At 43.6% G+C, this 11,638-nt stretch overlaps 1 protein-coding gene across 2 annotated transcripts in view; it reads right to left on the minus strand.

Moving 5' to 3' along the window:
- The window catches only part of PPP1R16B (protein phosphatase 1 regulatory subunit 16B), a 72,697-nt gene extending 61,272 nt beyond the window's left edge, over positions 1 to 11,425 (minus strand). For both annotated transcript variants that reach the window (XM_060078413.1, XM_060078412.1), the window contains exon 1: positions 11,106 to 11,425. In XM_060078413.1, the coding sequence (XP_059934396.1) occupies positions 11,106 to 11,355 (250 nt within the window). In that variant the 5' untranslated portion in view covers positions 11,356 to 11,425. The remainder of the gene's footprint in view (positions 1 to 11,105) is intronic.
- Positions 11,426 to 11,638: the final 213 nt, after the last annotated feature.

Consider the following 11,638-nt stretch of genomic DNA (forward strand, 5'->3'; position numbering starts at 1 on the left):
TCTGTTTTCATCCTTCCCCTTTCCTTCTCCCCCTCACACACAAACATATACAATCATTGAAATCAATAAGAAAAAGAAACACACTAGTAGAAAAAATGGACAAAACTCTAAACAGAGGAAGAAATGACCAGTAAGCTTATAAATAGGTATTCAACCTCAAACATCTCAATTATATGCATATTAGGACCACAGAACTATTTTTTATATATCAAATATATCAGCAAAGTGTGTTTTTAGTGCCACTGACCAGTGTTGATGGGGAAGGCAGAGGTCAGGCAGGCCTGGTACCCACTGCTGATAGGGGTGTAAACTGATGCAACCTTTCTGGTGACCAAATAAGCAGTTTATATTGAAGCTTTGCATATGTTATATCCTTGGATCTATTGAACCTTTGAGAATCTACTCTAAGTAAATCATCAAAGCTGTGGACAAATACTTTTATACAATGATACTCACGGTGGCATAATTTATAGTAGCAAAAATTAGAAACAACCTCAAAATCCAATAGTATGGAAAGTGGTTCCATAAATTATGGTACACTCAGACAGAGCTGTATGAGGTTGTCATTTAAAATCTCTTTTCCGAAGACTATATAAAGACAGAATAAAATAGTCAACCTCTAAGCAACATTTGACTCAGCAGACAGACCTTTCTTCTAAAAACACCTCCTTCCCTAGGCTTCTGAGATGCCACACCATCCTAGTTTTCTTTCTTCCTCCCTGGCAGATGGTTCTTGGTCCCCTTTGTTCTCTTCTTCTTGGCTTAACATGTAGCTATTGAGGTGGCCCAGGGCTTTCTCTTGGGGCCCCTTCTTTGCTCTGTCTTACTTCCTACATGATCTCAGACAGTCCCTTCACTTTAAAAAGGTTGCATTTGTAAGCTGATGACTCTCAAATTTTGAAATCCATCCCTGAGACCACCCCTTGGATGTTAAAAAGGCACGTCAACTTGGATGGCCCTGCAGAACTCTCGATTCTCTTCAGATTCCCACCTCCCTCCCACCCCAGTCTCTCCAGTCTCAAAATACGGCACCATCATCCACTTAGGTGCTCAAGTCAAAAACCAAGGGTCATCTCTAAGTCCTTCCCTTTGTCACCTGACACACAAGCCCTGGCGGCTCTACCTCTTTGTTTCTCCATCTCCACGGCCAACACTCAGGCTCTCACCTAAGCCTCTGAGATAGCTTGTGATAAGGCCTCCCTGTTCCCACTCATGCTCCCATAGGAAGAGACTCCTACTGTCTCTTCTCCACTCAGCAGCCAACAATCTATGTCTCACCACATGCTTACCCATCTCAAAACCCACCAGTGGCTTTTCATCTCAACCCAATTAAATGTACACATACTACCACAGTCTTCAGGGGTCAATGTCCCCCAGGCTACCTCTCTGCCTCCATCTTCTTTCCATCCTCAAGTTCATTCCCATGCCATGCCTTCATCCCTTTCCTCCAGATTCCCACGTGGCTGCCTCTTTCTCCACATTCAAAGTCAGCCCAAGTCACCTCCTCAGAGGCACTCTCCCTGGTGTCATAGCTTACCCACGGCCTCCCACCCCAGCCCTTATTTATACCACTACTTTGCTTAGGTTCTTCAAAGCACAGAGTAGATGACTAATTTTGTTGAATTGACAAATGTTAGGGTGAAAGTTATTTTGTAAATACACACACAGTCACTCTGTGTTTGAATGCGGATACCAAGAGTGAACACAACTGGGTTGAGTACACCCCGTGTGTGCCCCCCAGAACACGGACAAACAATGGCTATCAGTCTCTTTCTCTAAAAAGGACAAAGAGATCCTCTCACTGATAATGTTTATTGCTAATGATAGAGTTTGAGCTTTCAGGCAAAAACTTGTTTCACCACCATGACCTTATAGTTTCCCAGTACTTGGAAGAATTTTCTGGTGAGATTAGTGTGGAAAATATAAATTTTTTATTGAAGTATAGTTTATTTACTATATTGTATTAGTTTCTGGTGTACAGCACAGTGATTTATTTATTTATTTATTTTGCAGATTATATTCCATATAGGTTAGAAAGTATAAATTTTTTATATTGTACAATGAAATGTGTCAACATTTAGAAGATCTGTATAACTCAGTCAACCAATTCTTTATTTTTTCCTCCAGGTTTACTGCAATATAATTGACATATAATATTGTGAAAGTTTAAGGTGTATAACGTGTTGATTTGATACATATACATTGCAAAATAATTACCACAGTAAGGTTAGTTAACACCTCCATTATCTCTGGTAATTACCCTTTTTGCATATGTGTGGTGAGAACATTTAAGATCTACTCTCCTAGCAATTCCAAATATATAATATATTATTGTTAACTATAGTCAGCCTGCTGTACGTTAGATCTCCAGAACTTATTTGTCTTATAACTGGAAGTTTATACCCTTTGACCCCGACCCTTACCAGCCCCTAGCAATAACCATTCTACTCTGTTCCTATGAGTTTGGCTATTTTACTTCCACATGTAAAGTGGTATCATACAATATTTGTCTTTCTCTGACATTTTGCTTAGCATAACGCCCTCGAGTTTCATCCATGTTGTCCTAAATGGCAGTATTTCCTTCTCTTTTATGGCCAAATAATATTCCGTGTGTGTGTGTGTGTGTGTATGTGTGTGTGTGTGTGTGTGTGTGTGTGTGTGTGTGTATATATATATATATATATATATATACACCACATTTTTTTATCCATTCATTCCTTGATGGACATTTAGGTTGTAGTGAATAATGCTACAATGAATATTGCAATGCAGATATCTCTACAAGGTAGTGATTTCATTTCCTTTGGATATATACTCAAAAGTGGGATTGCTGGATCATATGGTAGTTCTATTTTTAATTCTTAAAGGAATCTCCATACTATTTTCCGCAGTGGCTTCACCAATTTACATTCCCACCAACAGTGCACAGAGCTCCCTTTTCTCCACACCCTCACCAACACATATTATCTCATCTTTTTGATTAATAGACAATCTAAAAGGTATTAGGTGATATCCCATTGTGGTTTTGACTGGCATTTCCCTGATGATTAGTATATTGGGCATCTTTTCGGGTTCCTGTTGGCTATTTGTATATCTTCTTTGGAAAAATGTCTATTCAGGTCCTCTGCCCATTTTTTAATTGGATTATTTAGCTTTTTTGCTATTGAATTGTATAAGTTCTTTATATACTTTGGATATCAACTCCTTATCTGATACATGGTTTGCGAATATTATCTCCCATTCTGTAGGTTGCCTCTTCATTTTATTAGTCATTTCTTTTGCTGTACAGAAGCCTTTTAGTTTGATGTAGTCCTACTTGTTTACTTTTGCTTTTGTTGCTTTTGTTTGCTTTTGGTGTCATATCCAAAAAAGTGAACCAATACTTTCTACAGACCAATATGTTATGTTGAAAAAGTATGCATGTATAAAAGAGAGCCATTCAGAATGTAAGACAAACCAATGGATTTTAATGTAATAGCCTAAGAAATGCTAAAAATTGATCTAGTTGCAGATTCCACATTGCAATTAACCTTCAAGAAACTAATACCTGTTGCATTTGATTGAGATTTCAAAGATTATCCACATTTATCTGAAAAAGCAATTAAAATATTTCCTCCCTTTTCCAACTATATATCTGTGTGAGGTAAGATTTTCTTCATTTACTTCAACCAAAATAACATATCACAACAGATTGAACTCAGAAGTGGATGAGAGAATCCAGCTGTCTTCTATTAAGCCAGACCTTTAAAAGATTTGCAAAAGCATAAAACAAGGCTACTCTCCTCACTATTTTTTTTCATTTTGAAAATATCATTTCTTGATTATTTGTGAAAAAGTCTAATTTACTTTCTTATATGAATATTTAGTAGAATTTTTTAAATATTTGATTAAAATTATATATTCAAAGTCTGAGTCAGTTTTAAGAAACCTTTGCCTTAAAATAAATGGATAATCCAGAAAAAAAAAGAAAAAGAAAATATCATTTCTCATAAAAAGATTTATGTCAACATGTGTGGTGGTTTTCAAACGTGTCCACAAATTCTCCTCCCTTCAAGAGGTAGAGCCTAACTCCCTTCCCCTTGAGTGTAGGTTGGACTCAGTGAATCATTTCTAATGAATAGAACATGGCAGAAGCAATGGTATGTGACTTAGAAGCCTAGGTCGTAAAAGGCACTGTGGTTCCCTCCTTGCTCTATCTCTTGGGTCACTGGCTCTGCAGGAAGCCAGCTGCCATGTTGAGAGGATGCTCAAGCAGCCCTAGGGAGAGGCTCATATGGCAAGAAACTGAGGCCTCCTGCCAAGAGCCATGTGGGTGAGGCATCTTGGAAGTGGATTCTCCAGCCCCAGTTAAACCTTGAGGTGATGGCAAACTTATGAGAGACCCTGAGTTAGAATCACCCAAGCTAAGCTGCTCCGGGGTTCTTGACTCACAGAAATTGTGTAAGACAGTAAATATTTATTGTTTTAAGTTTCTAAATTCTGAGCTCATCTGCTATGCAACAATAGATAACTAGTACAACAGTTAATGAATTTATTTTTATGTTTTAGTCAGTGAATACACATTTATTTTAATTCCTCAGTTTTAATTTCCAATATGGTAAATATTGATATAGAACCCAGTTAAACAAAAGTTCTTAGGGGTTCTCAGTTTTTAATAATATAAAGGGGCTTTGAGACCAAAAAGTGTGAAGACTATTGTCCTAAACTCTGCAAATTGCTCCTTTATTAAGCTTTTCTCAAATTATCCCACGTGAGAGCAACTTCTGTTTCCGATCAGGACTCTGACTGATAGAACGACACCAAAATATTATCAATGATTGTTGCTCTTCAGTAGGAGGACATGATTTTATCTTCTTCTTAATGTTTTCTTTTCTGTACTTTAATTTTTTTCTGCAAATAAGGATGCATTGTTTTTATAATTAGGAGAAAAGAAACTTCCCTTTTCAAAACCATCAAAAGTGAAAGTTAGAGCTGTGTGTTCTTTAGATGAGTCAATGGTTGAAGCTTGGCTTGCAGAGCCCAGGTGTCCGCCAACGCACCTGGGAGTTGGGGAGAAGTCTGTGGGGGTGGGGCGGGGGAGGGGAGGTGGCTGAGGAGCCAGCACCCCCCGCCTACCTCAGCCAGAATAGTTCCTTCATGTGCTTTACATATTGGGTTTCTGCATAATATTTCATTTAAAGAAAAGTTTCCACTTAAAAAAAAAGTTTGAAAGACTTTATCATGCGAATAACAGTTGAAGAGTTAAAATCAGGCTATAGAAGAATCACTCAAACTTTTTCCTCAATGTGAACAGAGTTTCCATAAAGGAAACCCTACACATTCTGAGGGAAGAACAGAAACCCTGACAACTTAATAAGTGTTTGGTGGTTTCAAGAGAGGCTGGCTCATGTGGCCATGGAAAGAAAGTATAGGGATGAAGAGCTTATCCAGGGACCCCCCCAATACTAAGGGGGGGTCAGCAGAAGCCAGCAGAAACACCAGGGTCCTTAAGGCCCACAGAGACACAGATCAGAACCACAAGTGAATGGTTCTCTTATTGTCTTTAAAAAAAAAGCAAGAGAGGGCCTCCCTGGTGGCGCAGTGGTTGAGAGTCCGCCTGCCGATGCAGGGGATACGGGTTCGTGCCCCGATCTGGGAGGATCCCATATGCCGCGGAGCGGCTGGGCCCGTGAGCCATGGCCGCTGGGCCTGCGCGTCCGGAGCCTGTGCTCCGCAACGGGAGAGGCCACAACAGTGAGAGGCCCACATACCGCAAAAAGATAAAAAAAAAAAAAAAAAAAAAAGCAAGAGGTGCCAGGACCTGGTGGTTAAAAGCATGGGCTTCAGGGACAACAGATCTGGGTTCAAGTCCCAGGTCTGACACTTAAAACCTAAGAGATCTTGGCAAGTGATATAGCCTCTCACAGCTTCAATGTAAGGGTACAATGTACAATTTCACCTGTAAAATGAAGTCTGAGAATGTAAAATTGTGAAGCCATTTTGCAAAACAGTTTAGCAGTTTCTTAAATGTTAAACATAAATTTACCACATGACCCAACAATTCCATTCCTAGGTAACTACCCAAGAGAAATGAAAACATATGTCCCCAAAAGGACTTGCATACAAATGTTCTTAGCAGCATTACTCATCATAACCCCAAATGAAAACCATCCAAATGTTCATCAACTGGTGAATGGGTCCCCAAAATGTGGCACATCAATACTGCAGAATACTATAAGGCAATAAAAAGGAATAAAGTCCTGATGCATGCCACAGCCTAGATGCATCTTGAAAACATTACTCTAAATGAAAGAAGCCAATCACAAAAGATCACATCATGTATAAGGCCATGTAAATGAGATGTCCAGAAAAGGCAAATATATAGAGGCAAAAAATAGATTTGTGGTTGCCTGGGGCAGGGGCTGGAGTAGAAACTGGGAATGACTACAAATGGACTCAAAGTTTCTTTTTGGGGCGATGGAATATTCTAAAACTAGGCTGTGGTGATGGATTCCCAAGTTTGTAAATTTACTGAAAATCATTGAACTGTACACTTAAAATGGGCAAATTTGACGATATGTAAATTAAACCTCAATAGAGCTGTTTTTTAAAAATGGAGTTTGACTCTCTACCTCAGAGGGTTGCTGGAAGGATTAGCTGAGATAATGCCTGTAAAGCAGGCAGCCTGGTACAAAGCAAGCCCTTGGTAAATAATAATCATGATGACAATCAGAATATACACTAATAATAGATTATGTAAGTGTAGAATAATAAATAATGCAGGATAACAACAATTTATATCATATGTACTTCTCATTTAAATTTTTAAAATTATAGTTAACTTACAATGTTGGGTTAGTTTCCGGTATACAGCAAAGTGATTCAGTTATACATATATGTTTTCATATTCTTTTCCATTATAGTTTATTACAAGATATTGAATATAGTTCCCTGTGCTATACAGTAGGACCTTGTTGTTTATCTATTTTATATACAGTAGTTTGTATCTGCTAATCCTAAACTCCTAATTTATCCCTCTGCCTCCCTTTTCCCCTTTGGCAACCATAAGTTTGTTTTCTATGTCTGTGAGTCTGTTTCTGTTCTGTAAGTAAGTTCACCTGTGTCATAGTTTAGATTCCACATATAAGTGATATCATATGTATAGCATATGTACTTCTTACCATACCACTCCCACATGTGTCAACCCAATTTAATCCTACAGGATTAAATTAAGGCAGGTGTACTATATCATCCTTGTTTTTACAGATGGGGGAAACCGAGGCACCAAGAAATTAATGAACTTTCCCAGGTTGCGCAGCTAGTATACAGCAGAGCTGGGATGGGGAGTCCTGGATAACTAGCTCCGGAGACTATGCTTCTCTCCACGACCCTGCACTGCCTCTCAGTAAACGTCAGCTGTGTACTGAGTTACTGCTCTACCTAGTGATGGGGGAAAAGGTCCAGAAAAGGATCAGAGACAGCTCCCCAAGAAGGTACCACAGGACCTAAACCTGAAGGGTGTAGGACTTAGTCAGGGGAAGAGTGTTCCAGATAGAAGGAACCGCATATGGAAAGGTAGAAAGGTAAGAGAACGCAGGGCTTGGGCAGGAAGCCAGAGGAGGTGGAGGTGGCTGGAACTGATACCCAGCAGTGGGAACATGGGGCTCAGGCAAGTCCAAGGCCACGGAAGGTCCCTGGTGCCCGGACATTAGCCTGAGACGATGCAGAGCCAGAGAAGGAAAGTCAGTGAGTTCCCCAGCGCTGCCTTACTCCAGGAATGACTCACATCACCCTGGCAGGTGGAGGAGGTTGACTCAGCCACTGCTGTGAGCTCAGGGGAGCGGGGGAGCTGCTACCCCACGTTCCCATCCCACTGTCAGCTAACTCCCCAGCACCAGCTCCCCAGCATGCAGAAGCCACCCTAGCCAGCTGGGAGCACCGGGCTTGGTCATGCTGCCAGGAAGCTGAGCATAGTCTGGTGAGAGCGCCTGCTGGCGGCTGGCAGCTTCCACACCCCCGCTCAAAGCCCAGATAACTGTGGACCCCAGGGGCACCTCTCACCGCACTCCGACTGCCTGCCACGGGGCACAGTGCTCTGGCCCTCCACTCTCACTTGGCTGTCAGGGGACCAGCCTGGGGGATCTATCACTTTTCTTATTCAGATTTAATATACAGATAACCATTTGCATGTGTGCACAAAACATTCACTGTGGCAAAAGCAAAACTACTGAAAACACTTGCATGCCTAACAAAAAGGAAGTAGTTCAAAAATGCTGGTGAATCCATACTGCAGAATACTACGAAGCAATAAAAAAGAAGAATGCAGATCTATTATCCCATTGTACTAGGCATGAAAACACCTCCAAGATACACTGTTGGGTAAAAATAAATACCTACAGAATAATGTATGAGTATATCATCACTTACATAAAAACCAAAACAAACAAAAATCACAAACTAGCTCTTTATTTCGCCAAGTCTACAAATACGTAAGTAAGAAAAATGCCTAGAAGGAAACACATCAAACTAAGAGCAGCAGTAATCACAGAAGGGAGGGAGGGAGGAAGGGAGGGAGGAAAGAGGGAGGAAGGGAGGGAGGGAGGGAGGAAGGGAGGGAGGAAGGAGGGAGGGAGGGAGGGAGGAAGGGAGGAAGGAAGGAGGGAGGGAGGGAGGGAGGAAGGGAGGGAGGAAGGGAGGGAGGGAGGAAGGGAGGAAGGGAGGGAGGAAGGGAGGAAGGGAGGGAGGGAAGGAGGAAGGGAGGGAGGAAGGAGGGAGGAAGGGAGGGAGGAAAGGAGGAAGGGAGGAAGGGAGGGAGGGAGGGAGGGAGGGAGGAAGGGAGGAGGGATGGATGGGACTTTTTACATTTCTATGTAGTTTGATTTTTACCAGAAGCATGTATTTGGGTTCTTAAAAACATTAAAGTCTTGAAAAAAAACAAAAAAAACCAACAGAGGGAAAGTGTGTTAAAATGATCACCATGCTGGTGCAGGGTTCAGGGTCACTTTTCAGAGAGCTGTGACACCCAGGATCTTGTCTAATTCTTGCTACACCCCCTTGAGGGCAAGCGTTCAAAACCCCTTTTACAGATTAAGAAACTGGAAACGGAGAGGTGAAACAAGCTGTTCAAGGTCACATGCAGGGCCGAGGGGCCCCTGGACCTTGGACCCAAGCCCAGCACTCTTTCTAACCTGTACCCGTGGGAGTGCACCGCGGTGGGGGCCAGGGGGCGGGGGCCTGGGGTGGGGAAGCGGAAGCCTGCGGGGGGAGGTACGGATGCTCCGAATCAGCCGGTCTTCCAGCTCACAGAGCCTCCGAAAAGCCCCTTCAGCGAGGGGAAAGGGGCCTCTGTCAGGGGAGAAGGGGGTGGAAGATGAGTGTGAAAGGAGGGCTGATGCAGCGCCGCCCACGACAAAATCAGACGTCATGACGTGCCGCCCACTGAGTGGGAGGGACCCGACGCATCACCCGGCAAATGACACGTGGGAAGTAGCCTCGCAGGGCCACGTCCCTGGAGCCTGAGATTTCACGCCTCTCTCACAGGGGCTGCTCACCCCAGGCTGCAGCCCCAGGCTCTGGCTGCGCTTTTTGCAGCCGAGTGGTTCCGGGAATGGGAATGCCTCTCTACTCAGTTCCCAGAGCTCTCTGTAACCAGGGCAGAAAGGGAAGTGTGCTTCTCAGAGGGTTCTAGAACCTGAGGACCCTAATACTCTTGTAAACCCTAAGACTCTTTGGAGTGGTAAATGCCTCCACCCCTCAGTTCTTTTATTGGCTGCTTTAGCACCAAGTGTCTGGTTGGGGGGGGGGGGGGCGGGTGTGGAGACAGGAGGCCAGAGGGACCCAGGAAACATGGCTAGGTCCCTCCAAGGACAGGCAGAAGGGATTCATATACAGGGAAGGACCAGAGCCTGCTGAGGGGAACACGGGATGCATGGACACATCTCAGCTGGACAGTGAGCAGGCACGACCCCTCAGAGCATGCTCAGCGAAGAGGGCTTTGGCCAAATCACCGATCCTTTGTTCACTCTTGTAATGGGGAGCAAACCCACGAGGCCATGAAGCCAGGGACAAGAGCATGGATCCTGGGAGTTCTGATTCCAGCTCTCCTCCCTTGGTCAAGTTTCTGAACCTTGCTGGGTCTCAGTTTCCCCATCTGTAAAATGGGTATTTTTATACTTGCCTCTTTGGTATCATGATATCTGTATCATAAGACACATAATAACAATAACTAAATAAAATATAACAAGTACAGGGTATCCATAAAATCTGGAAACAGATTATATGAATGCATATATGTGTTCATATTTATTTATTCATCCGTTTTACAGAGTGAAAATGTCCTAGACAACATTGTGTACATGCATCTCTGTTTCTAGACTTGCTGGACACTCTTTAAATAAATAATTTTATACAAGTATAATTTTATATAAATGTAATGAAATAAAATATAGTAACAATATAATAAACTAAAACATACTAATCACTTACACAGTAGGAGGGACCATGTCAAGGACTTGCAGGTATTCTCTATTTTCGTGTTCACAGCAAGCCCTGGAGGTGGATACTATTATTATCCCCATTTTACAGAGGCAGAAGCTAAGGTACAGGGAGCTGAAGAGACTTGGCAGGGTCACCGAGGGGATAATTCACAAAACCAGCTTGAGACCTGGGTCATCTAACCTCAGAGCCTATGCTCTCCACCCCTCTAAACCGTCTACTTCTAAAGTGAAGACCGAATAAAAGGGACCAGCAGACAGTTCTGCCGTACAGAGGAGGAGCTTAGGAAATGCAAAGTCCTGTGAGTACTGAGCTCCTGGAGGAGAGAAACCAAATCCAACTGGTTCACCACCATATCTGGAATAGTAATGCACCAGATGTAGGTTGACAGTCAATATTAGAGGGAGGGAAGGAAAGTGAGTATTCATTAGCCAAAGGCCGGTATTCTTGTTTTCAAAAAGAAGTCTCAGATTTCAGAGCCCTTCCTAGGAGCATCCACCTCCTAAGATGTGTGGGGCTGCCCAAACGTGGGCGAGGGCCAGACCGACCCTGCTCTCCCCTCCACTGGCACAGAACCCAGAATCCAAGAGGCCCAGGTGGCCACACACCAACCAGGACCAGGAGTGACCTACCTTCCTCGGCGTCGTTCCTAAGCGAGGCCTCCAGCAGGGCCACGCTGGCCTCGAAGGACACCTTCTTTCGCCGGCCGCCCGTGCTGCGCTTCCGTTCATGCTTGCGCTTGCGATGCTGCAGGTCCTGCTCATACTGCGCCCACTTCTTCAGCTGCTGAGCCCGGCGCTTCTGGGCGGCGCGCAGCCGCTCCAACGTGGGCACCTTCTCCAGCAGCTGCAGCTCGGTCAGCAGGTCCACGTGGCTGGCCATGGCCTCCGCGCCTCCCCGCGCCCTGGCTGGAGGCTAGCACAGCGTGCCGGGGGCCGGGGCAGCATGGGGGCTCCTGCGGGGCTGGGGCCGCATGCTGGAGCCTGTGGTGGGGAAGGGGAGAGACACATGGACATGCTTGTCAGGCTTAAACTCCGATCTGATGATGTCACCCGGCCCCATGTTCCAAATGCTTTTTTCCCCCTATTTTATTATTTTTATTTTTTTAATTGAGATATAAATGACATTGTGTAAGTTTCAAGTGTACAACATGTTGATTTGATAT

This window comes from Mesoplodon densirostris, chromosome 16, assembly GCF_025265405.1.
Source record: "Mesoplodon densirostris isolate mMesDen1 chromosome 16, mMesDen1 primary haplotype, whole genome shotgun sequence".
NCBI classification, from domain to species: Eukaryota; Metazoa; Chordata; class Mammalia; order Artiodactyla; family Ziphiidae; genus Mesoplodon; species Mesoplodon densirostris.